Source organism: Rhopilema esculentum, chromosome 17, assembly GCF_057945365.1.
Source record: "Rhopilema esculentum isolate cy_ngs chromosome 17, ASM5794536v1, whole genome shotgun sequence".
NCBI classification, from domain to species: Eukaryota; Metazoa; Cnidaria; class Scyphozoa; order Rhizostomeae; family Rhizostomatidae; genus Rhopilema; species Rhopilema esculentum.
In genome coordinates, this window is record NC_142831.1 from 7,571,770 (window position 1) to 7,593,163 (window position 21,394).

At 38.7% G+C, this 21,394-nt stretch overlaps 1 protein-coding gene across 2 annotated transcripts in view; it reads right to left on the reverse strand.

The window, feature by feature from the left end:
• Positions 1 to 21,394, reverse strand: part of LOC135682427 (ubiquitin-conjugating enzyme E2-17 kDa) — a 35,195-nt gene that overhangs the window by 6,465 nt on the left and 7,336 nt on the right. For both annotated transcript variants that reach the window (XM_065197315.2, XM_065197323.2), the window contains exons 4-5: positions 2,537 to 2,614; positions 2,036 to 2,141 (exon numbers count right to left, since the gene is read on the reverse strand). In XM_065197315.2, coding sequence (XP_065053387.1) covers positions 2,036 to 2,141; positions 2,537 to 2,614 — 184 coding nt within the window. The remainder of the gene's footprint in view (positions 1 to 2,035; positions 2,142 to 2,536; positions 2,615 to 21,394) is intronic.

A 21,394-nucleotide genomic window follows, 5' to 3' on the forward strand; every position in this document is an offset into this window, starting at 1 on the left:
CAACCAAAGTTAAAAGGATAAAAACAGCAACCAAAGTTAAATTATAATAATAATAATAATAATAACAATAATAAAAGCACTTATATTGCGCCATATATCCACAGGGCTCATAGGCGCATTAAAGTTGAAAATATTTAGTCTAATTCAAAATGTATGTGAAAAAGGGGTAAAAGTTTACAAGGTTTTAATTAAAATCCAAGTTAAAACAATTTGTCAAATAAAATACTTTCTAATTGTGTCTTTAAATAAGTTTTAAAAGTTTCTTACGTTTTGCATGCTCTAACCGAGTAGGGAAGTCTGTTCCAGAGGGAAGGGGTAAAAGCACGATCACCAGTCGTAACTAATTTGGTCTTTCCTACATCTAATAATAGTTCATCACCAGCAAATCTAGTGCAACAAGAAGCCTTGCGTAATTTTAATAAGACTTTAAGATAGTTCGGCGCTAGATCTTCTACACACTTAAAGGTTAGGATGGGTATTTTGTACTCTTTCCTGCTTGTAATTGACAACTAATGAAGGCTCTTCAATACTGGTGTTATGTGACAACGTCTGCGTTTACCTGATAAAATTCTGGCAGCAGCATTCTGGACCCTCTATAGCTTTTGTAACTCACATGATGGTAACCCATATAAGAGAGAATTTTTGCAGTCAAGTCTTGATATGACAAATGCTTGAATAGCTTTCTCTGCAGCCTCCCTGGTAAGGTATCTTCGAGCAAGGCTCAATGTTGTGTAAATGATATCTAGCTGATGTTTTTAATAGAAATAGAAATTCCATATCAGTTTGTACTTCCACTCTGTTTGTTGATGATACAAAATAACGAACCCACTTATGCGCATTTTTGGCGCAATTTCGAATTGAAACCAATCGCACAGGTTCTAACCTTGAGGCCCCGTTCACACTGCTACGTTTTCATATGAAAACGGAGCAAAACTTATCCGTTTTGGCCTTCCGTTCACATTGCTCCGATGTAAAAACGGAGGCTTTTGAAAACGCTAACGAAAACGCATAAATCTGAAAACGGTCCGTTTTGAAAACGGTCCGTTTTCAATGTGAACACCAACAACGGAGACATTTGAAAACGCTAACAACAGCAGCAACATTCGATGCGGAAGGCGCCAAGGATCAAAATACAGTGTTTTTTTAAAATGGCTGACATTAGAGAGATAACGACTGTTATTCAAATGCTGTTTGCTTTGGTTTCTGTTCGTAGTTTCATAGCAGTCATTGCAGCGTTGAATCAAAGTTACAATGCACGTAGGAAGAAATTAATGTTGAGATTTTTAATGGCTAATAGATCCATTCACCAAATCAGGTGCAATTTGATTGACAAACGACGCCAGTCGAAGGAACGTCGATTTTGGGTTCGCCCTGGCAGAACGAATGCTTGGTGGTCAAATATACTGGCAGAAGAAGAATCGTCATCTATCCATGTAAATACATCCTCGTTTCGTTTAGGTGGCATGTTTAAGCTTGAAAGCAATTTCTTGATTAAATTTCTTATCGACTCCTTGATGCATAATCGAGAATGGCGTGGCTTCGTGTGTGTGTTTCGGTTTGGCGCCAGTTTTGTGGCAAAACGACTCGTGTTGAAAGGAAGGCCGCGACTGCGTTTTCGCTAGAGCAATGAGAACGCCTACCGTTTTCATAGCGTTTTTATTTTAAAACGGAGCAGTGTGAACGGACCGCGTTTTATTCACAAAAACGGATAGAAATGAAAACGGAGCAGTGTGAACGTAGCCTGAGATGCCAGTTTCTGCCAATTTTACAATATTTATATTGCCAATATTGACTTTTACTGACAATACTGACAAATTAATTCAGTTCTTCTTGAAAAAAGTGGAAATACTCTCAGATAACCTTTAAAAGTCCTACTTACATTTAAATTTCCTTTGAAATACCTGTTCATCTCAATTGAATTACATCTCAAATTTCTCAGTCCAGTAAGCCTATCAAAGCCGACTTCGAGGGTTTACGGTACCCCAAAAGAACATAAAAACGATTAAAATTAAAAGAAAAAAGCTGAGAAAAATACCTTTCGAAACTGTCAGGGCAGGACTCCATTGGCTTCGCAGAACATCTAAACAAATACTTCCATTGCTGTTGATATTGGGGTGATAGATTTTTGTGTTGAAGGCAACCTGATGGAATATCAATAATGTCATATTTAATTTTCTCGGCTGAACAACTAAACATTTAAGCATTTACAGTCTTGGCGAGTTACTGAAATGTTGATGGCTAGATAAAAGAAATCAAATCTTTAAAATGTATCATTTTCTACACAAGATCATAATAGATTATAACTCAACGACAAAAGTCTAAAGCGATGTATAGGAAAGGTCTGTCATGCTGGATTGAAGTCAAAAAAAGTGGTAACAATAGAGGGTCGCAATCATTTCAAATTCCGCAAGGTAACAAAATACCTCCATCGTCGATAGCAAGTAGGAGCTTATAGCCAAGGATTGTCTGCAAAGTGGAGAGATTAAAAACAAGGGTAGTGAAAATCTTTTTGTAAAAACAGTCGACCCAGATTTACCTTTGGAGGCTTGAATGGATAATCAGACGGAAACTGTATATCAAGATAAAATATTCCATCGTTGTATGGGCTGTCAGGCTGAAACAACAAAATTTTACCGTAGAGCTTTGAAAATTGGTTAGCAGATACATTGTAAACAAACAGAAAATATACAAAATATCTAGCCATTAGCATTCAATGTTTTTTGCTGAAAATTTTAAAAATTTTCAAAAGCTACTTAGGCAAACAAAACCCTAACGTCAAGTCGTTACATCAAGAGAAGTTAAATTCAAGTGACTTTTGCATCCAGGCACAAATTGCACTTTAACAACATTCCCTTTCTTCGTAATGTTAAAGAGGATTTACGCATTGTAACTGTTCGTGATATCATGGGATGAAACCGTCTCTGTTGAAATTTTAAAGATAATTATTGGGCTGTCAAAAAGGAAATGCGCCAGTTGATAAAACAGGACAACTGGAAGCAAAAATAATCCTGGCTTGCCTTGTTCCAATTCTTAATAAGATTCTGCACTCTTAATACGGGCATATGCTAAACCGTTATGTGCTATAATTCTTATAAAAAGCTGGAAAATGTGATTTATTTCTGAGCTTCCGTTTACAATAATAATGTCAATAAAACCTTGTTTTCATACTTCATTTTATTTCGTAAAAGAAGTTATATTTACTATTTACAGTTACACACTTCACTGTCATTAGGTAGAGTACAGTTGGCTAGTCGGTTAATTTCTACGTTATACAATCATTTTCAAATCAAAGGGCTTTTTTGCAAAACAGAATTGATAGTAACTGCATCTGATGGCGATACTCATTATAATGTTCATCATTCTTTGTTCGGCAGATTTATCAGAGCTTGGCTTTTCGAGCATAGCTACCAACGGACCAAATGAACCTCCCGCTATTCTAAGTGTACTCGTGGCTGCCTCAGGCGAGAAGCAATTTAAACGCTAGATTCAAAACTTATGGTCAGCCCTAGCAATTAAAGAGGGGAGCTGCTTGAGGTTCGGGCTAGATCTAGTCGAGAAGGATCTCCTGTCATTAGACTCGGAGATGGCAATGTGGACAGATCATGATCACAATTTCCAGCCGCCTATTACTGAAAGTATTTATGCAAGAGAAAGTAAGACTTAGTGGTGGCACCAGGTGTATCGACTCTTGTCAACATATGATTTGCAGCTTGGGAAAGCCAGCTTGAGGGTTTCAAATAGAAGCTGAAAGAACATGCAGATGTTTGAGACGAATGACTCTTTGAATTTTGGAGGACAGTCATTGGAAGTTAATCTGCCAGTTAACTTTCTCTTGTAGCTTCGACATGGGCTACAAACAACTATAATCAGGGTATGAAAATAAACTAAATAACTGCAAGTTGGCTGAAAATAGTAAACTTGTACATGAAACTGTAGCAGTTTGTCGCTTGGTCTGAATCTAGCCTATGCCCACTACCAAATTAAAACCTGTGACAATAATCCCGATGCTCTTTTTATTTTTTCTAGTAATGTTTTTCACATAAACATATGAATCTGCTTTATTTTGAACATAACCATGTGTGTTTGTGAAGAGCCGTTAAAATACTTGTCAATCACTCTTTTACAGCATCTCCTTCGTTACTTGATTTCTTGTATCTACATAACCTTTTCGTGGCTTCATATAGATCTCTTCATCTAAATTCCCACTCAAAAAAGCATTTTTCACATCTTTTTGAACGATTTCCACGCTCATGGCATTGGTACTGCAAGCGATTACTCAAATGGAATGTGCCATTGTAACGGATGCAAAACTTCATTATAATCGACACCTTGTTGTTGAGAATATACCTGAGCCGCTAGTCTGGCTTTGAACTTGTCTACAGTACCATCACCTCTGTGTTTCACGTTAACCACCCATTTTGAGCCTACAATATTGATATCATAAGGCAATGGAACAAGTGTCCATATTTCATTCTTGAGCAATGAATAATACTTTGAGTCAATCTCTTCTATCCTTTCATCTGCATACTCACCATTCGATTCAACTTCACGAACACCCTACATACATCAATTCAATTGAAAGATCATATCTATCGGGGGGAGGGTCACACCTCACTGTTTCGCTATACACATCTCTACTAGAGAAATGTCGCCCTCGACATTCATCTGCTTAAGTATAAAACTCACAGTCAAGATTAAGTTATATAACGTTTTACGTTCTTGCAGAAATAGTTCTTCTCTTCTACTTTTTCTTCGACCGTTTTAGTTGAAACCATAGATAAATAGAGTGAGTACTCTACCTGGCGGGAGACATTGTCTTCAATTGTGCCTGCTTCGGATTCACTTATCGACATAAACTGTTTGGTACTATTGACTGTAGTTACCTTCGCTGTTGTGAAACCTCTTTGAAGAACTGTAGCGAGCAATTTCTCAAAGTAATAACCGGCTTCATATTTTCTTAAAGCTTAGAGCCAATTTCTCAACAAAATTCTTTCGAATAGAATAATTGTATGTACATGAAATTTTTTATCTGAAATGTGGCATCACTTGCATGGGTGGACACATGTGTCTCCTTGGTGGATAAGCTGTTACATAATTTGACATTGGGAAGACATTGCAAAATGGGTGGGTGAAAAACATATATAACATTGAAGGCAGCCGTGTCTGTAACTGTGTGCACACAGGAGTTGTGTAAGGAGTAGGAACCTGCAAGTTTGAACAGTACATTGGATTGCCGGGAATCTTCATCAGAAATTTTGCTATGCGGAGGATCGAGCGAAAATTAGTTGCTAAACCTCCGTCTCTCATGCCAATTTCAAAAACCGTAAAAAATGCATGCTGTACTCAATTTACCTTTCTTCTCCTTTACAAACTTTGTCACGTGTGTCTAGGGCTCGCAGTAGAAATTGTTGTGCTGTTTCTCCTGTTTGCTGTACGCATGACACCAGCTCTGGCAATAACTCTAAAGTTTCTTTTTCTTGATAAAAGATGCGCAAATTTTTCCGCAGTTGTGACAGGAACGTTCGGGCAACGTTAAAATATAATTTCGTAGGCTGCTTTGGGGATGAGATTGCTTTCATCACCCCTCGACCACCTCTTCTTCCGAATACCCCTGTTTTAAGCTACATTCAATCTAATGTATGAGAGCAACATATGTCAACTTTCAGCTTGTAAAGTTTCTCCAACTTGTCCAGATAACTTAGGCCCTGTTCACACGATACCGGATTCATTTCATATCGGATTCACTGACCCAATCCGATATGAATATTAAGCTCTGTTCACACGATACCGGATTCATTTCGTATCGGATTCACTCCTGTTCACACGATGACGCTACGCTTCAACACTGCTCCGAAAAATCCATTGTCTTGAAGCAGTTACGTAGCAACGTGGAATGTTATTCGTTGTTTTGCTCTTTTTCTGATTGAATGCATTCTTTGACATGACGGAACTGATACGCTGTTTTGTTTTGAAGAAGAAGTATTTCGAAATCAATTTTCAAACAATCTCATTTTCCTTTGCATTAATCTTGTGAAGCTCATCATCATCGCAAGGAGCAAATTTATTGTTTAACTGCGATCCACTGTCATTTTGTGTCTTGAAAAGAGTGCCAAACTGTTTTTAAAAACCCCGAAAACGAAGCTGCCTTTTGAAACAGAGGTTCTGGAGCGAAACCGTATCGGATTCATGCGTTCACACGAGCTTAAAAGCAATCCATTATGACTCCATTCCACATTCACAGCGGAATGGTTTGACTCTGCAAAAACGATACGGAGCGTATCGGATTCAAGCGTTATCGTGTGAACAGAAGGCCTATCCGATATGAAAAGCGATCTGATACGAAATGAATCCGGTCTCTGTTGAACGGGGCCTCAAAATCGCGTCAGAAAAATGACGTTGTCAGTACTTCCTGAGACCCCAAGCTATACTCCTTTGTGAGGTATTGATCAGGAACATTTTCGGACTCTCCTTTTCAAGATTTTAATCTACGGCATCCCGAATTAATTTCAGCGATACAAATCTAGATGGGTTGTCGGTTGAATCAGGAATGCTCAAATACCTTCACAGGCCGAACCGTGTTCTTGAATCACAACGAAGCAGTTCGGTTTCAAATTGCACACCTAATTGTTCTACCCTTTCTTCGATTTCGTTCTGAGCTATTTACGGCATAATATAATCAATTCAAATGTTCAGAATAAAGATTAACACAACAGAAAGCATAGAATTACATCAATGGGTTGAAACAACATCAGTTTGGAGAAGAATCAAATACAACAATGGTCTCATGATACCACGGAAACATGCGCCTAGGCATTAAGTTGAATCATGCTGTCCCTTATTAAATCATGAACAAAATAAATCAATACCAGACAAGTAAAATACGTAAAACATTAAGACCAGATCAGACAACAAGGTAAAATGAAAATAAACTTAAGTCGGCTTGAAAGACACAACTTTTAACCAGTGCCCCTCTTCTCTCAAAATAGAACTACTCGCGAAGGTCAATTTACGTCATTGAAACTCTTTAGTGCTCTGTATTTAAGCTTGGGTATGTCACTACTTTTGTGCTTTTTCCAACGAGAGAGAGAGAGAGAGAGAGAGAGAGAGAGAGAGAGAGAGCGAGAGAGAGAGAGAGAGAGAGAGAGAGAGAGAGAGAGAGAGAGAGAGAGAGAGAGAGAGAGAGAGAGAGAGAGAGAGAGAGAGAGAGAGAGAGAGAGAGAGAGAGAGAGAGAGAGAGAGAGAGAGAGAGAGAGAGAGAGAGAGAGAGAGAGAGAGAGAGAGAGTGAGAGAGAGAGAGAGAGAGAGAGAGAGAGGGAGAGAGAGAGGGAGAGAGAGAGGGAGAGAGAGAGGGAGAGAGAGAGAGAGAGAGAGAGAGAGAGAGAGAGAGAGAGAGAGAGAGAGAGAGAGAGAGAGAGAGAGAAAGAGAGGAAAGAGAGAAAGAGAGAAAGAGAGGAAGAGAGAAAGAGAGAAAGAGAGAAAGAGAGAAAGAGAGAAAGAGAGAAAGAGAGAAAGAGAGAAAGAGAGAAAGAGAGAAAGAGAGAAAGAGAGAAAGAGAGAAAGAGAGAAAGAGAGAGAGAGAGAGAGAGAGAGAGAGAGAGAGAGAGAGAGAGAGAGAGAGAGAGAGAGAGAGAGAGAGAGAGAGAGAGAGAAAGAGAGAGAGATAGAGAGAGAGAGAGAGAGAGAGAGAGAGAGAGCGAAGAACGAAGATCAGTAGACGAGAGATCAGCAAACGAAGACAGAATTTACGTTGGCATGCCTTTTTACTCGCAACACTCGAAGACACTACTCACATCAACACAATTCAGCGATCACATTTTTCGCGGGGTTACACCTTATTGCTTTTACAGGGGGTAACGTACAGGCCCTACACTTCAGTATCTATCCATTCACCCTATCGGCTGTGTTTCTCCTTTCTCTTTCAGGAAGTCTTAGTGTCTCACTATCTTCCACTGGATGAAGATCTTGGAGATTATGATAATCAACTTCTGTTTTAATATCTTCTTCTAGATGAATAACATAAAAGTCCCTTTCAAAATCATTGTAAACATTGAGGCTGTATTCTCTGATTCCTTCTGTGGCATGATTGAAATTTTCAAAATAGTTCTCGAGTAATTTCACATCACGACAGAGAATTACTTTCTTTGTACCTGGATCGTACATCCCGTTTCCTTTTCGTGGATCCGCATATCCAATGAAATTACATTTGATGGACCTGGCATCCAATTTTCGTTTTTTTCTTCAGGAAAATGAACGTAGGCATTACACCCAAAAATCTCAAAATTGGAGATACTGGGCTTTCTTTTGAACCTAATTTCATATGGCGTACATCCTTCAAGTGTATTCGTAAAGCAACGGTTCTAATATATGCCGCGAAATCGAGGTAATGGGGTTTCATGCGACAATGAACCATTTTGAGGCAATTTTTGAACGCTAAGCAACAGTCAAAATCAAGTCTTTTACTTTCTTCCACGACAATTCTGATTCCTCAATAATGTCCAACGTTGTACACAAGCTGTTATAAAAGGAATGCAATTTTCCCAGCACGATTTCCCAAAAATCATTATCTGACATTGAGCCCCATTTTTCAAGTAACTGATCTCTTATTCTCCAAAAATTTTGACCAAAAAATCCAGCGCATTTTCACCTTCTTGCTTTCTCATGTAAGAAAATGTTTCTTTCAAATCAATTCTCACTACTAAAGATTTCCTTTAAAATTTAATTTTAAGGGGTTTCCATGTTTCAGCTGCAAATTTACAATTTCTAATGTTAACTAACTGATTGTCTCTTACGTAAATCGATATAATGGCTGTTGCTTCGTCGTCTTACTCCTTATGTTGGGTTTTACCGCCAATGCAGAAACATTTAATGAAAACTTTTTACAACAATGCATCACAATGCATACTGGTAGCTAACTTTCTTCAATGATCGTATCCAGTGCTCTACCACTCACTGACTTTCCAATTTCTGATTAGGAAATCTTGAACATTATTCGATCACTAAATTCAAATACGGCTCATGGATGGAACGATATATTTCAATGCGCATGACAAAGATATGTGATTACGCACTCTTTCTAACTCTTGAAATAATATTCGAATTGTGTATGAGGCATGGTTGTTTCTCTCAAGAATGGAAAGAAGCAAATGTAGTTCCCATCCAAACAAAAGGCTGTATTCGTCTAGCCGTTTCTTAAGAATTTAGGAATCTTGAGAAAAACTATCGTCTTTTTTTGCAAAACTCTATCGAAGCTAATATTTGACCACCTACCATATCACACAAACGGTTATTGAATCAAAATCAGTGAAGATTTCGTCCAGGCGATTCAACTATTAGCCATCTAGTCGATTGTCATTTTCATTTTTACGGCATTTGACTGTAATTCCCAAGTTGATGTACGTTCTGTTTATATCGGCATTTCAAAGTGTTGGATTGTAAGAACAATGATATATTTTATATTATTAGATGGTAAATTTAAGTTGTTTCAAACCCCTCCCAATAAGGAACTCTTTTTAGGGATTACGTAATCTATTTGCCTCGTTTTCACGCGACCGCGTGTTTGTGTAAAAAAGTGGATGGCCTATGCCAAAAAGATGAATGAAAATTGATGTCGAAAGTTCTGCGTTTTGCTAAACCGAGTGTCTTACATATTTTGGCACCCCGTGAGGAAGATTTAGTACAAGGATGGCAGAGATGGAGGAATTATTGTTGCAGGCTGAGGGAATATTGTATTTGCTGGGATTGGAGAAATTGAAAGTAGTTGCAGACAAATTAAAAGTGCCGAGGAAAGATGTTGTTGGTAAGAGTCGATTAAAGCTCGTTAAATTATTGTCTGCAGTTTATGAAGAAAACTTTGAAAAATCAACCCAACAAGAATTTGAAGCCCTTCTTAATGAATTAAAGAAATTTGGTGAGTTGTCACCCCCTCCCTTGGAAGGGGATGAAGTAGAAGAAACATCTACAGTCCCAGGGTGTGCAGAAGGTGCAGAGGGGGATAACACAAGAATTAAGACAACACACACTACCCAGCCTGATAATCTGACCATGCAGACTAGCATGTTTAGAAGGGAATTTAAGATTATAGGTCAGATTGGGGAGGTGGGTCAAAGGGAAAAATTGTCTTATGTATCCCTAATAAGGCAAGTTGAAGTTGGGTTGGACAGAGGATATTCTGAGGGGGAAGTAGTGAATGCAATAATAAATTCTATCTCTCCTGGTCTACAAATAAGAAGCTATTTAGAAGGTTCAGGGCAAATATCCCTTGCAAGGTTGAGGAAAATTTTGAGATCCCATTATAAAGAGGGTAGTGCAACAGATCTATATCAAGAATTGCTTACAATGTCACAGGAGCCCAAGGAAGACCCAGTTAACTTTGTGATACGTGCAATGGACTGCAGGCAGAAAATTATTTTTGCATGCAGGGAAGAGTCTGAAAATGACCTTAAGTATAGTCCAGTTTTGGTCACAGGCCTTTTTGGGCAATCAGTGGAGACAGGTCTGTTGAGTGATGCTATTCGTGGGCGCATAAGGCCATACCTGCAAAATTCAAATGTTGATGATGAGGAACTGATTAACCAAATGCAATTAGCTGTATTGGCTGAGTCTGAAAGAAAGAAAAAGTTTGGACTCCAAAACAAAGCATCCAAAGTAAATGAAATTTCAATTGTGGAAAAAAACCCCCAGAAACAAGCCAAAGTTTCAGAAAAAAATGACAAAATTTTGGCAGCTGTTGAGCAGATCAAGTGTGAAGTGGCAGCTCTAAAAACTGAACTTGCAGAAATGAAAACAGCAAATTATGCAAAAGAACAACAAAAAAGCAGCTTGTCTAGACCAACATGTGAATCTTGCAGGAAAACAGGCAAAACCGATTGTGATCATTGCAGTTATTGTGGTAGCCCTGACCATTATTTCCGTGGCTGTAGGAACAGAAAATCGGGAAACGGAGGGAGGCTTCCGAGAAGGGGTGGTCGTTAGCCTCGAAAGTTGAACTCCATTTTTTTTGTAATAACTGTCGTCGTCCAGAAAATAATAACAAGAAGTTTCCACAGTGTGGTGGTTGTCAGTCTGTTAGATATTGTAGTGTAGAATGTCAGAAGAAACAATGGCATGAACATAAAATATTGTGCCTAGCAATTAAGGAGTTGGCTGAGAACTCAACATTGTCTGATAGGGGGCTTGGTGATGAACAAGACCCAAATATTTTTCCTTGCCATATTACTCCAAAGGTTCAAGGTAGAATTTCAAAGTTAGTTGGTAGCAGGTGTCATGTGCAGTGCACATTAAACGGGACTCAAATTGAGGCTCTTTGGGACACAGGTTCACAGGTTTCATTAATTTCTTCTGACCTGATTAACAATTGTTTTTCTGACAGACCTATCAGGGACATATCAGAATTTTTAGGAGATGGTGCATGTTTGAATCTTGTAACAGCAAGTGGGGATATTCTTCCATATAAAGGCTGGACAGAACTCAGCTTTCAGCTAATCAACAACAAGGGGAAAAATCAGACTATTCAGGTACCTTTTCTTGTAACAGCAGAAACAATAGAGAGGCCAATTATTGGATATAATGTGATCGAGGAGATTATTTGTGGTAACATTGAAGACTCTGTTGGAAAGGAGGCAGTTTTGAGTAGTATTCAGAGAAGCTTCACAAACATGTCGGACCACAAAGCATCTGCATTAATTCACCTAGTGTATAACTCTCAAACTCAAAATGAGGTTTGTGATGTCAAAACAACTAAGAAAGACTTTGTTATTCAGAAGAACACAACAATTGATGTTCCTTGCAGAGCAAATACAAGCTACCTGGAGAGACACACCCCAATGATTTTTGAGCCAAGTTTACCTTCTATGTTACCATCAGGACTAAGTGTGACAGAGTCAGTTTTGACACTGAAGAAAGGAGCTTCACATATATTGAAGCTGCAAGTGGTAAACAAGACAAATCATGACATTATGCTGCCAGGGAGAACACCAATGGGAAAGTTAGAAATGATCAGATCAGTTACGCCTGCATTGACTCGTCCTAAAACTGATAGTGAAACCATGGACAAGCATAAAGGAACATTAAAAAACTGCGTAATGGAGACAGTCCTGCAGAAGGATGTAGACAGTATCTTGTCAAAAATTGACTTTAGTGGTCTGACACATGATGAAACAGAAATTGTAAAGAAAATGCTTCGTGAAGAAATTCAATCATTCTCAGCAGGTGATAGCGATATTGGATGTGCTCCAGGCTTACAACTTGACATCACACTGACAGACCCACAGCCGATTCAGAAGAGCTATGCTTCAATACCACGTCCACTGTATGGAGAAGTAATACAGTACATTGAAGACATGCTGAACAGAAATTTTATCAAGCCATCAAAATCGCCATATTCGTCACCCTGTGTTTGTGTTCGCAAGAAAGATGGGACACTGCGTTTATGCGTTGATTACAGAGCGTTGAACCAGAAAACTGTCAGGGACATGCACCCATTGCCGAGAGTACAGGAAGCCCTTGACAGTCTTGGTGGAAATCGCTGGTTCAGCACCCTGGATCAAGGTAAAGCTTACCACCAGGGGTTTGTTGGACGAGAAAGTCAACCGGCAACAGCATTTGTGACACCGTGGGGACTCTTTGAGTGGGAACGGATTCCCTTCGGACTTACTAATGCGCCTGCTGCCTTCCAGAGGTTCATGGAACAAAGTTTAAGTGATCTAAGAGATAGAACCTGCCTTCCATACCTCGATGATATCATTGTGTATAGCAAAACTTTTGAGGAACACGTAGAACATGTCCGCCAAGTATTGCAACGCTTACACCAACATGGCATCAAATTGAAACCAAGTAAATGTTCATTTTTCAAGAAGCAAGTCAAGTTTCTGGGGCGCATGGTGTCCGATAAAGGCTATATAATGGATCCAGACAACATCAAAGCAGTGACATCTTTGCAAGATAGAATACCAAAGACAGTTGGTGAAGTCAGACACCTATTAGGTTTGCTTAGCTATTATCGTCGTTTCATACCAAGATTCTCAATAATTGCAAGTTCACTATATGAGCTACTCACTTCTAATGAAAGCCAAGTCAAAAGCCAATATCAGAGAAGAGACAGAAAGAATCACAATGGGCAAGTGTCATCATCATCAAAAGTAGAATGGACAGAAGAACATCAGACAGCACTGCAAGAGTTGATCAAACACTTGATTAGTCCGCCAATTATGGCCTACCCTGACCCAAGCTTGCCATATATCTTACATGTTGATGCATGTCAGAAAGGACTTGGGGCTGTTCTATATCAACGTCAAGAAGGGAAACTCAGAGTTATTGCATATGGATCCAGGACACTAACTCGTAGTGAGAGAAATTACCACATGCATTCAGGGAAGCTTGAGTTTCTCGCCATGAAATGGGCCATTGTTGATCATTTTAGGGACTACTTGTATTATTCTCCACCATTCCAAGTTTTCACTGATAACAACCCACTCACATACGTACTAACCACAGCAAAATTGAATGCAACTGCTCTTAGATGGGTTGGAGAATTAGCAGATTTCAAGTTCTCAATTCAGTACAGGCCAGGAAAATCCAATGGTGATGCTGATGCTCTCTCGAGACTTCCTTATGATATGGAGAAGTATATGTCAACATGCACAAACAAAAGTACACTTGATATGGTCGATGCTACAATTGATGTTGTACAACAGAGATCTAATGAGGACACTGCTTGGGTATATGTGCTTACAGATCCATCAGCCGCTCTTTTCAGTAATAATCACCTTCCCGATGAGAGTTTCGCTGCAAAGAAGATAGACAAAGTCAGTGTGCAGAAAGAACAAGACAAGGATGCAAGTATCCGGAAGATTGTAAACATGATGAAAACGGGAAACAGACCAACGCCAAATCAACTGAAGGAGCTTGACTATAACACCAGATTGCTTGCTTATGAATGGAACAGATTAAAACGTGATAGCGATGGCATCTTAACGAGAATTTCAGGACAGAACACACAGATCGTTTTACCAAGAGCACTGCAAACGTTAGTGTATGATGAGCTTCACGTTAAAATGGGGCATATAGGTGCCGAAAAGGTGGTACAGTTGACTAGAGAACGCTTCTATTGGCCTCACATGCAACGTGATATAACTGATTTCATAACGAGGAACTGTCGCTGTTTGAAGCAAAAACCACCAACGTTTAAGCAAAGAGAGCCCCTACAGCCTATTATCACATCAGCTCCATTGGAGATTGTTTCAGTTGATTACATGCACTTGGAAAAGAGTAGTGGTGGTTATGAATACATCCTGGTATTGGTGGACCATTTCACCCGATATGCCCAGGCCTATGCTACAAAGGACAAGTCAGGGAAAACTGCAGCACGGTACCTCTACAATGACTTCATCTTACGGTTTGGGTTCCCAGAAAAAATCCACCACGACCAGGGTGGGGAGTTTGAAAATGAATTATTCCACCACCTAGAAAGAGCAGCTGATATTACCCATTCAAGAACCACTCCATATCACCCGGAAGGAAACGGTAAGGCAGAACGATTTAATAGGACACTGCTATCGATGTTAAGAACACTACCAGAAACATATAAGACCCATTGGCGTGATCACCTCCCGAAAGTTGTACATGCATATAACAGCTGTAAACATGATGCTACTGGATATTCTCCATTTTTCCTGCTTTTTGGCAGATCACCACGTTTGCCTATCGACCTTGCATTCAACATAAATAAGCATAGTTCACAGAAAGATTATCCATCTTATGTCAAACAATGGAGATCTGCAATGCAAGAGGCGTACAGAACAGCCTTCACACATGCCGCGAAAAGTGCAAGTCAAAGTAAAGAACAGTATGATAAGAAAGCCAGAGGAGTTGCTCTCTATCCAGGAGATCGAGTACTTGTACGGAATTCAGAGAAGGGTGGACCTGGCAAGATCCGCTCCTACTGGGAGGACAAGGTTTATAAAGTTTTAAGTCGACTTCATGAAACAAGCCCGGTTTATACCATAGAACCAGAAAAGGGTGGAGGTCGAAAACGCACTGTTCATAGAAACCTATTGCTCCCATGTGACGTGCTTACTCCTGATGATCCAATCCCATCAAGAAGAAATAAGTCAGCTCGGAAACATAAACAAACAGATAGTCATAACACAACAGCAGACCAATCATTCCAAGGGGAGGAGGAGGATACAGAAGAAATTGGGTTTTACCCAAATGATATTGAAGAAACAGCTGCACCCAGAACAGAAAATACTATCAATCAAGCACAGGTTGCAGAGGGAGAACCAAGAATTCAAGAACAAGAACAAAACCCTGAACCAGCTGACAATGAATATGCAACAAACCTGAGACCAGAAGCAGATGTGTACCTACCTGCTAGCCCAGAATCAGAACAAATCAGAAGACCCAAAAGAACCCGCTTACCTCCAACTCGGTTGATGTACGCAGCCCCAGGAAATTCAGCTAACTATTTTGTTAATTCAGTTTTTCCACAGCAACCATTCGGAAACGCCCAAGGACAGTTTCCTGTAACACCACCAGTCTTCATTCACCCGATGTTCATACCAGGAGGCCACAGAATGCTACCAATTAGACCGATATATTGTACATAAAGACACATCATGTGGAACATTGTGACAAAGTACTTTTAATAGCTATTCATAACAAAAAAAACATTATCGTGTTTGGAAATGGACCACTTAATCGTTAAAATTTGCATAAAATTGTTATAAACGACATCAACAAAAGGTCTGACTCACCAGAAGAAAAATTGTTGACTGCGAGCAGTTTACCTAATACAACATATTGTATTGAATAGACAAATTGTCGGGTTGCAGTGATACAAAAGTGAAGAGAGTTGATTGGACAGTTGTTGTAAGGCGCCATTACAAGAACTGAAGTGAGAAACAGTGACCCGGAAGCAAAGTTTCAAGAAAACAGATTCAATGTTGAGGACAACATTTACCTTGGAGGGGTGTATGTTGGATTGTAAGAACAATGATATATTTTATATTATTAGATGGTAAATTTAAGTTGTTTCAAACCCCTCCCAATAAGGAACTCTTTTTAGGGATTACGTAATCTATTTGCCTCGTTTTCACGCGACCGCGTGTTTGTGTAAAAAAGTGGATGGCCTATGCCAAAAAGATGAATGAAAATTGATGTCGAAAGTTCTGCGTTTTGCTAAACTGAGTGTCTTACAAAAGACCTTTGATATGGTCTGGCTGTGAAGTCTCGTCATGTTTGCTTGGATCTTTTTTGTCCCTTTGAATAGAAATTAGTACTTCCTCTGCGTCAAACTGAATATGGTAACCGACCGATAATTGGAGAGTAGCGTATGACTGTCTGGCACTGTGCAAAAGGAAATTGGTCAGAAGGATACGATTCATGCCAATAGGATTTTGAACCATCTTAGTTTTATATTCTTGAATAATACAAGTGTTAATCTCACAGCTGATAGGCAGTTTACATTTGCAAATATTTTTAACTTATTAATACAGCAAAAAAGCTAAGAAAAAAAACCAAATATTTAATAAAATTAAATGAAATCTGAAGAACTAGAGGGCTTGTTTCGGCAACAAAAAATGTAATAGGTAAATACGATGGGTAGATCAGATCAAGATTGACATAAACAAGCAAACTAGAATAACAAAGTCGACTGATTTCTACGATGTTGAAGCTCTCAAAAAAGGCAACATTCATAACGTTTCCTATTAGTGTCAGTATTAAATTCTAAAAGTGTAAGGGGTATCGATTGATAGGTAAGTCAGTCATTAATGCTTTTAAAAGAAGTAGTAAAAAGTTTAAGACAGAGTTGTGACGCCAGATATAACGGCCTTGTTCGAGGAAAACTTTACAGCCGGTCAGAGCAATCAGAAGCCTGGCTTTAGTTCTGTTTTACTAACGTTTTGCCAGTAGGAAGGCACTTGACGCTAAACTTGAATTTTTTTTGGGAAGTTAGCTTTGTACTTCAGAACACATCTTGTTAAGCATGACAGAGAATGTTAAAAAACATGGGATAGTATCGCTCCTCGAAAAGGCAGGTGCTTTTGTAAGCGTTCTCTATGTTCTTGATAAGCAGCTGTTAAACTTCCTTTGCAAACATAATATTATAACGAAAATCACTGTTTACCGGTATGTCATAAGTGCTCGGTACCAAAAAGGCAGAGCTGTAGACGCTAATCAAACAAAACAGTTGCCTGAAGATCGCATTAGACGTGAAATTTGAGGTAGCAACTTAGAACCATCCTGTTCTTTACACCAAAGATCATAAATAATATTGTACATTGGTCATGTTACTAGTTTTTGTCCATAATTTACGAAGTTTTTATTTTCAGAGGCTTCCCCGGGATAGTCATTATTGCTTGCTCCCCGGGATATAATCCTTGTAGTGTAGTAAAGTGGTTAAAGTAATGTACAGTCGAACCTCTAATAGCGACCATCTCCGATTGGCGGCCACCTCCCAATTAAGGCCACAGACCTTCAGTCCTAAACAAGGACGTAAACAAATGGCTAATTTTGGGAGGTCGTGGAAGGTTGAAAATTCCAACTGTAGCTGATAGATTTTTTCTTTCGACCCGTTAATCTTCTGTACCTACTGAATTGATTTGGTAATAGCCTTATGGCTTATTCCAGATATTCAGGTTCTGTATAATTTCCAACATTTTACTTATAATAATTAGTCGTAAGCATAAAATCACTACAGAAGATAAAGGAAATCTCTAAATTTTGATTAACGTAACACCAACATTTTATTATTTCTTAAGATATTAAGCAACATCAAAGCCATACCAGTCTAGATCTTGGATATGTTTAATGATAAAAAGTAATATTCTTTCAATTCAATTAACAGCAATTCTGCTCATCTTCTGTTTTGCCCAAATGAAAAATCCCTCTAAAAGCGACCACACACATGTACTAGTTCAAACATTTGAAATAGTTGAAATTCGGTCTTTAAATTGACTTTCATATTTTCATAAGATCGTGCGCTATTGAGTCTCATAGAAACAGAAAAAATAAAAATGATGGCAAACAACATGAAGAAACTTTTTCATATCAATCTTTGCATAAAAAGGTTTAAATGTTAAATTACAGTTTATTCCGCATTGAAAAAATCTGTAACAAACGACTGTTTCCTGTTTCCTCATTTCCTTTCCAATATTTTTCATTTTTAACACCATTCAATTTTTTTGCGGTACAGAATTTGAAAATGGCTTTGAAAAAAGCAAACATTTTACGATATACTAAAAGCTTTTTCGTCCGACACTTCTCAGAGCATAAAACGTCAGAATAAGGTTCCGAAAGAACACGATGGAAAATATATACCCAGTTGTGGATCGAAATGGGCCAATCAGAAAGACGCAAGCACAAGACCGGTATAGTTGACCAATCAGTGCCGTGAGCCTAAAGAAAAATTACCAAAGTTTGGTCCGCAAAAGTGCCCAGTTTATTTGAAACTACCATGGATTGGCAACACTTCCTTGCGATTCGAGAGTCAGATTAGGCAAGCCATAACCAATTGTTTCTTTGCTGTCAATCCTCGGATTGTTTACAGCACTAGAAGAGCCCTTCCATCCATTCAAAAGGATTGCGTTCCTACCAACCAAAAAAGTTACATTCTTTCAATTTCCATTCTTCTGCAAACAGGGGCATTTGCTCCATGGCATTAAGAGCCATTTTCTCATTAACGAAGCTCGATTTTGGCAGCTGAATGTCGTAATGTTCTTGCTCTTCATTGTCATCTGATTCGTTGTCTGAAACAGGCCTGGCCACCTCATTTATTACTTTACCCCTCAAACTCTCTCTCCACTTTTGCAGTGTTGTGTCAATACTCAAAACAGAAATTGGTGTACAGTTGTCTTGAGCCAGTTAACCATCTGCAGTATAACCTGGTTGAAATTCTTGAACCAAAGATGAAAGGCTTGATTGTTCGTCAAGGAATGGATCATCATCATCAGTCTCCATGATTCCACGATTTTTTTTGTGAAATCTCGTTCCATGCTGCAGTAGCCCATTTTATGGCCAAGAGTACGTCAACAGGTGTGACAATCGAATTTGCAGTTACACCTGGTACAACTCTTGCAACGACGTGTCGAAGCAGAAAGTGGCAGAATTTCACTTTGAAAACCTTGATGATTCCCGCGTCACACGGTTGTGTGCGTATAGTTGTACAGTATACTCTCCAATTAGCGGACACCGTCGGGGCAAGAGCGAGATGTCCGCTAATTGGAAGTGTCCGCCTTTTGGAAAGTTTTGCAATGTAAGTCTCAAATTTGAAAATAGACCGGAGTTTTTGTATTTAAAAGGTGTAAAGGTCTAATCTGGGTTATCAGTGGCTATCGGGTTGAATTTGAACACTTATAAAAGAAAAAAGTAACCAAATTGAATGTAACACAACTTTTCTTACAACGATAATGAATATCAACTTCATATATAATATCGAACTAAACATTTGCAAGCAAATGTCTATTTATCATACTGTATGTTTTTACTGAAAAAAGTCTTTAATTGACTTTTGTTTTTTGCTGTTGACACGAATCTTACCTCACTACTGAGATCTTTCAAGTTTATCAATTGATCAATCATTGTCAGTGCTTCATATGTGGTAATCCTCTCTTCCACGTTAGCATTTTCATCATCTTTGTCACTGTCATCAGACAAAACCTCTTCTACATCTTCTACTCCAGATTCTTTACGGAGATATCCACCAACATATGTTTCTACTGAAGTTACTCTCCAATCTACTTCATCAGAGTTGATTTCAGAAACCGAAGTGCACGTTTCGACATCAAAATCAATATACTCTTCAGCAGTCATTGAAAAGCTCTTTGAACTCATCATTGATAGTATCATCTTCAACCCCACAGGATTTCTTATTGAAACCACATTTAGCAAAGCAGTTTTTTATTGTTTCAACAGTAACCTCTTCCCAAGCATTAGCCACCTATTCAATGGCATGTAAAACATCCATTTTGTTAGCACTTTCTGAGGCCAGTAAATAATCTTTTACACGGGCAATAACATAGCGCATTAACTTCTTTCGATACCTCGATTTAAAAGTTTGGATCATTCCAGCATCAAGAGGTTGCAAACGAGATGTGGTATTCTTTGGTAGAAATACGATTTTTATGTTGCTTAACTTGTCAACTAATGACAATGGATGGACAGTGGCGTTATCCAAAAACAAAACTTTTCTCTTTTGTCATTTGACGGTTTAGAGTTTCCAGGACATTTTCCATGATTTCCACTTGCATCCAAGACTTCTTGTTTGCAAATACATGACCTTACAAGCTTATCGGCTGCACCAGCTCGTTTAAAACATCTTGGTGATTTACTCTTCCCAATTACAACGGGTTTTCCAACTTTTTCTCCACCCGCACTGACGAAAAACGCAACAGTTATCCTCTGCTTAGACTTTTTTCCGCCGTTGCTTTTCTTTCCCTTCTGAGGAAAACCTTTGGTAGGCAGGGCTTTTTAAAAACACCCACTTTCGTCCATATTCATTATATCTTTATCCTCGTATCCTTTGCAGAATTCTTGTACTCGTTCCATCCAAGATTCAATTATAGTCGTCGAGAGACTCACCAGGGATTTGCTTTTCCTTTATAACATGACTCAATTTCCATTTATCAAGCCAGCCTTTTGATGCCTTGAAACCATCCAGTTCTGGACGATTCAAAGATTGTTTGATATTCACTGCTTCTTCTCTGAGTATAGGCCCAATAACATAGATACCAGATGACTGACATTTTTTAAACCAAGAGTAAAGAATTTCATTGATTGCTTTGAACTTTTGATGGCTTGCTCTGTTTACATGTTTGAAACCCTTGCCTTGAAAGCTTTCATACTCTGCTCTCACTTTTTTCTCGCCTTTCGAAATGTGCTTGTGTCTTTCCAATATTGCATGCTTTAGAAATCTCTTTGCAATTCATTTTTTCCATCTAAAATTTTTATTTTTTCATCTAATGTCAGGCAGCGTTTGTTAAGAGTTTCCCGGCCTCACGTTTCTTCACGTCAACAGCAGCCATGACGATAACAGTTCTGCTTAGACCATCAATTAAGAAAATGTTTTTTATAAATGATCAGTCTTTTTCAAAACATAAACGCATTGTGAAATATTAAAACATTCGAATCAACGTCATTTAGTTAAAACATTGTATTATGTAAAAAGATCGATTACCATGGGCTGGGGGTGTGACACAGTCAATTTGTGCAAGTGTCCTTTAATTTCCTTTCGTTTTTCTTTTTTAAATGTACCTTCTGTTCAAAATATTGATTCCGGCCCTCCACTTCTATTAGGCTCTGCGGTCCCTGTACTTCCTATGAGCGGAAATCGTTTTAAGTTTTCTTTACGGTTTTTGACAACCTCCTCGTTGTGATGCTCAACAATCTTTTCTTTGAA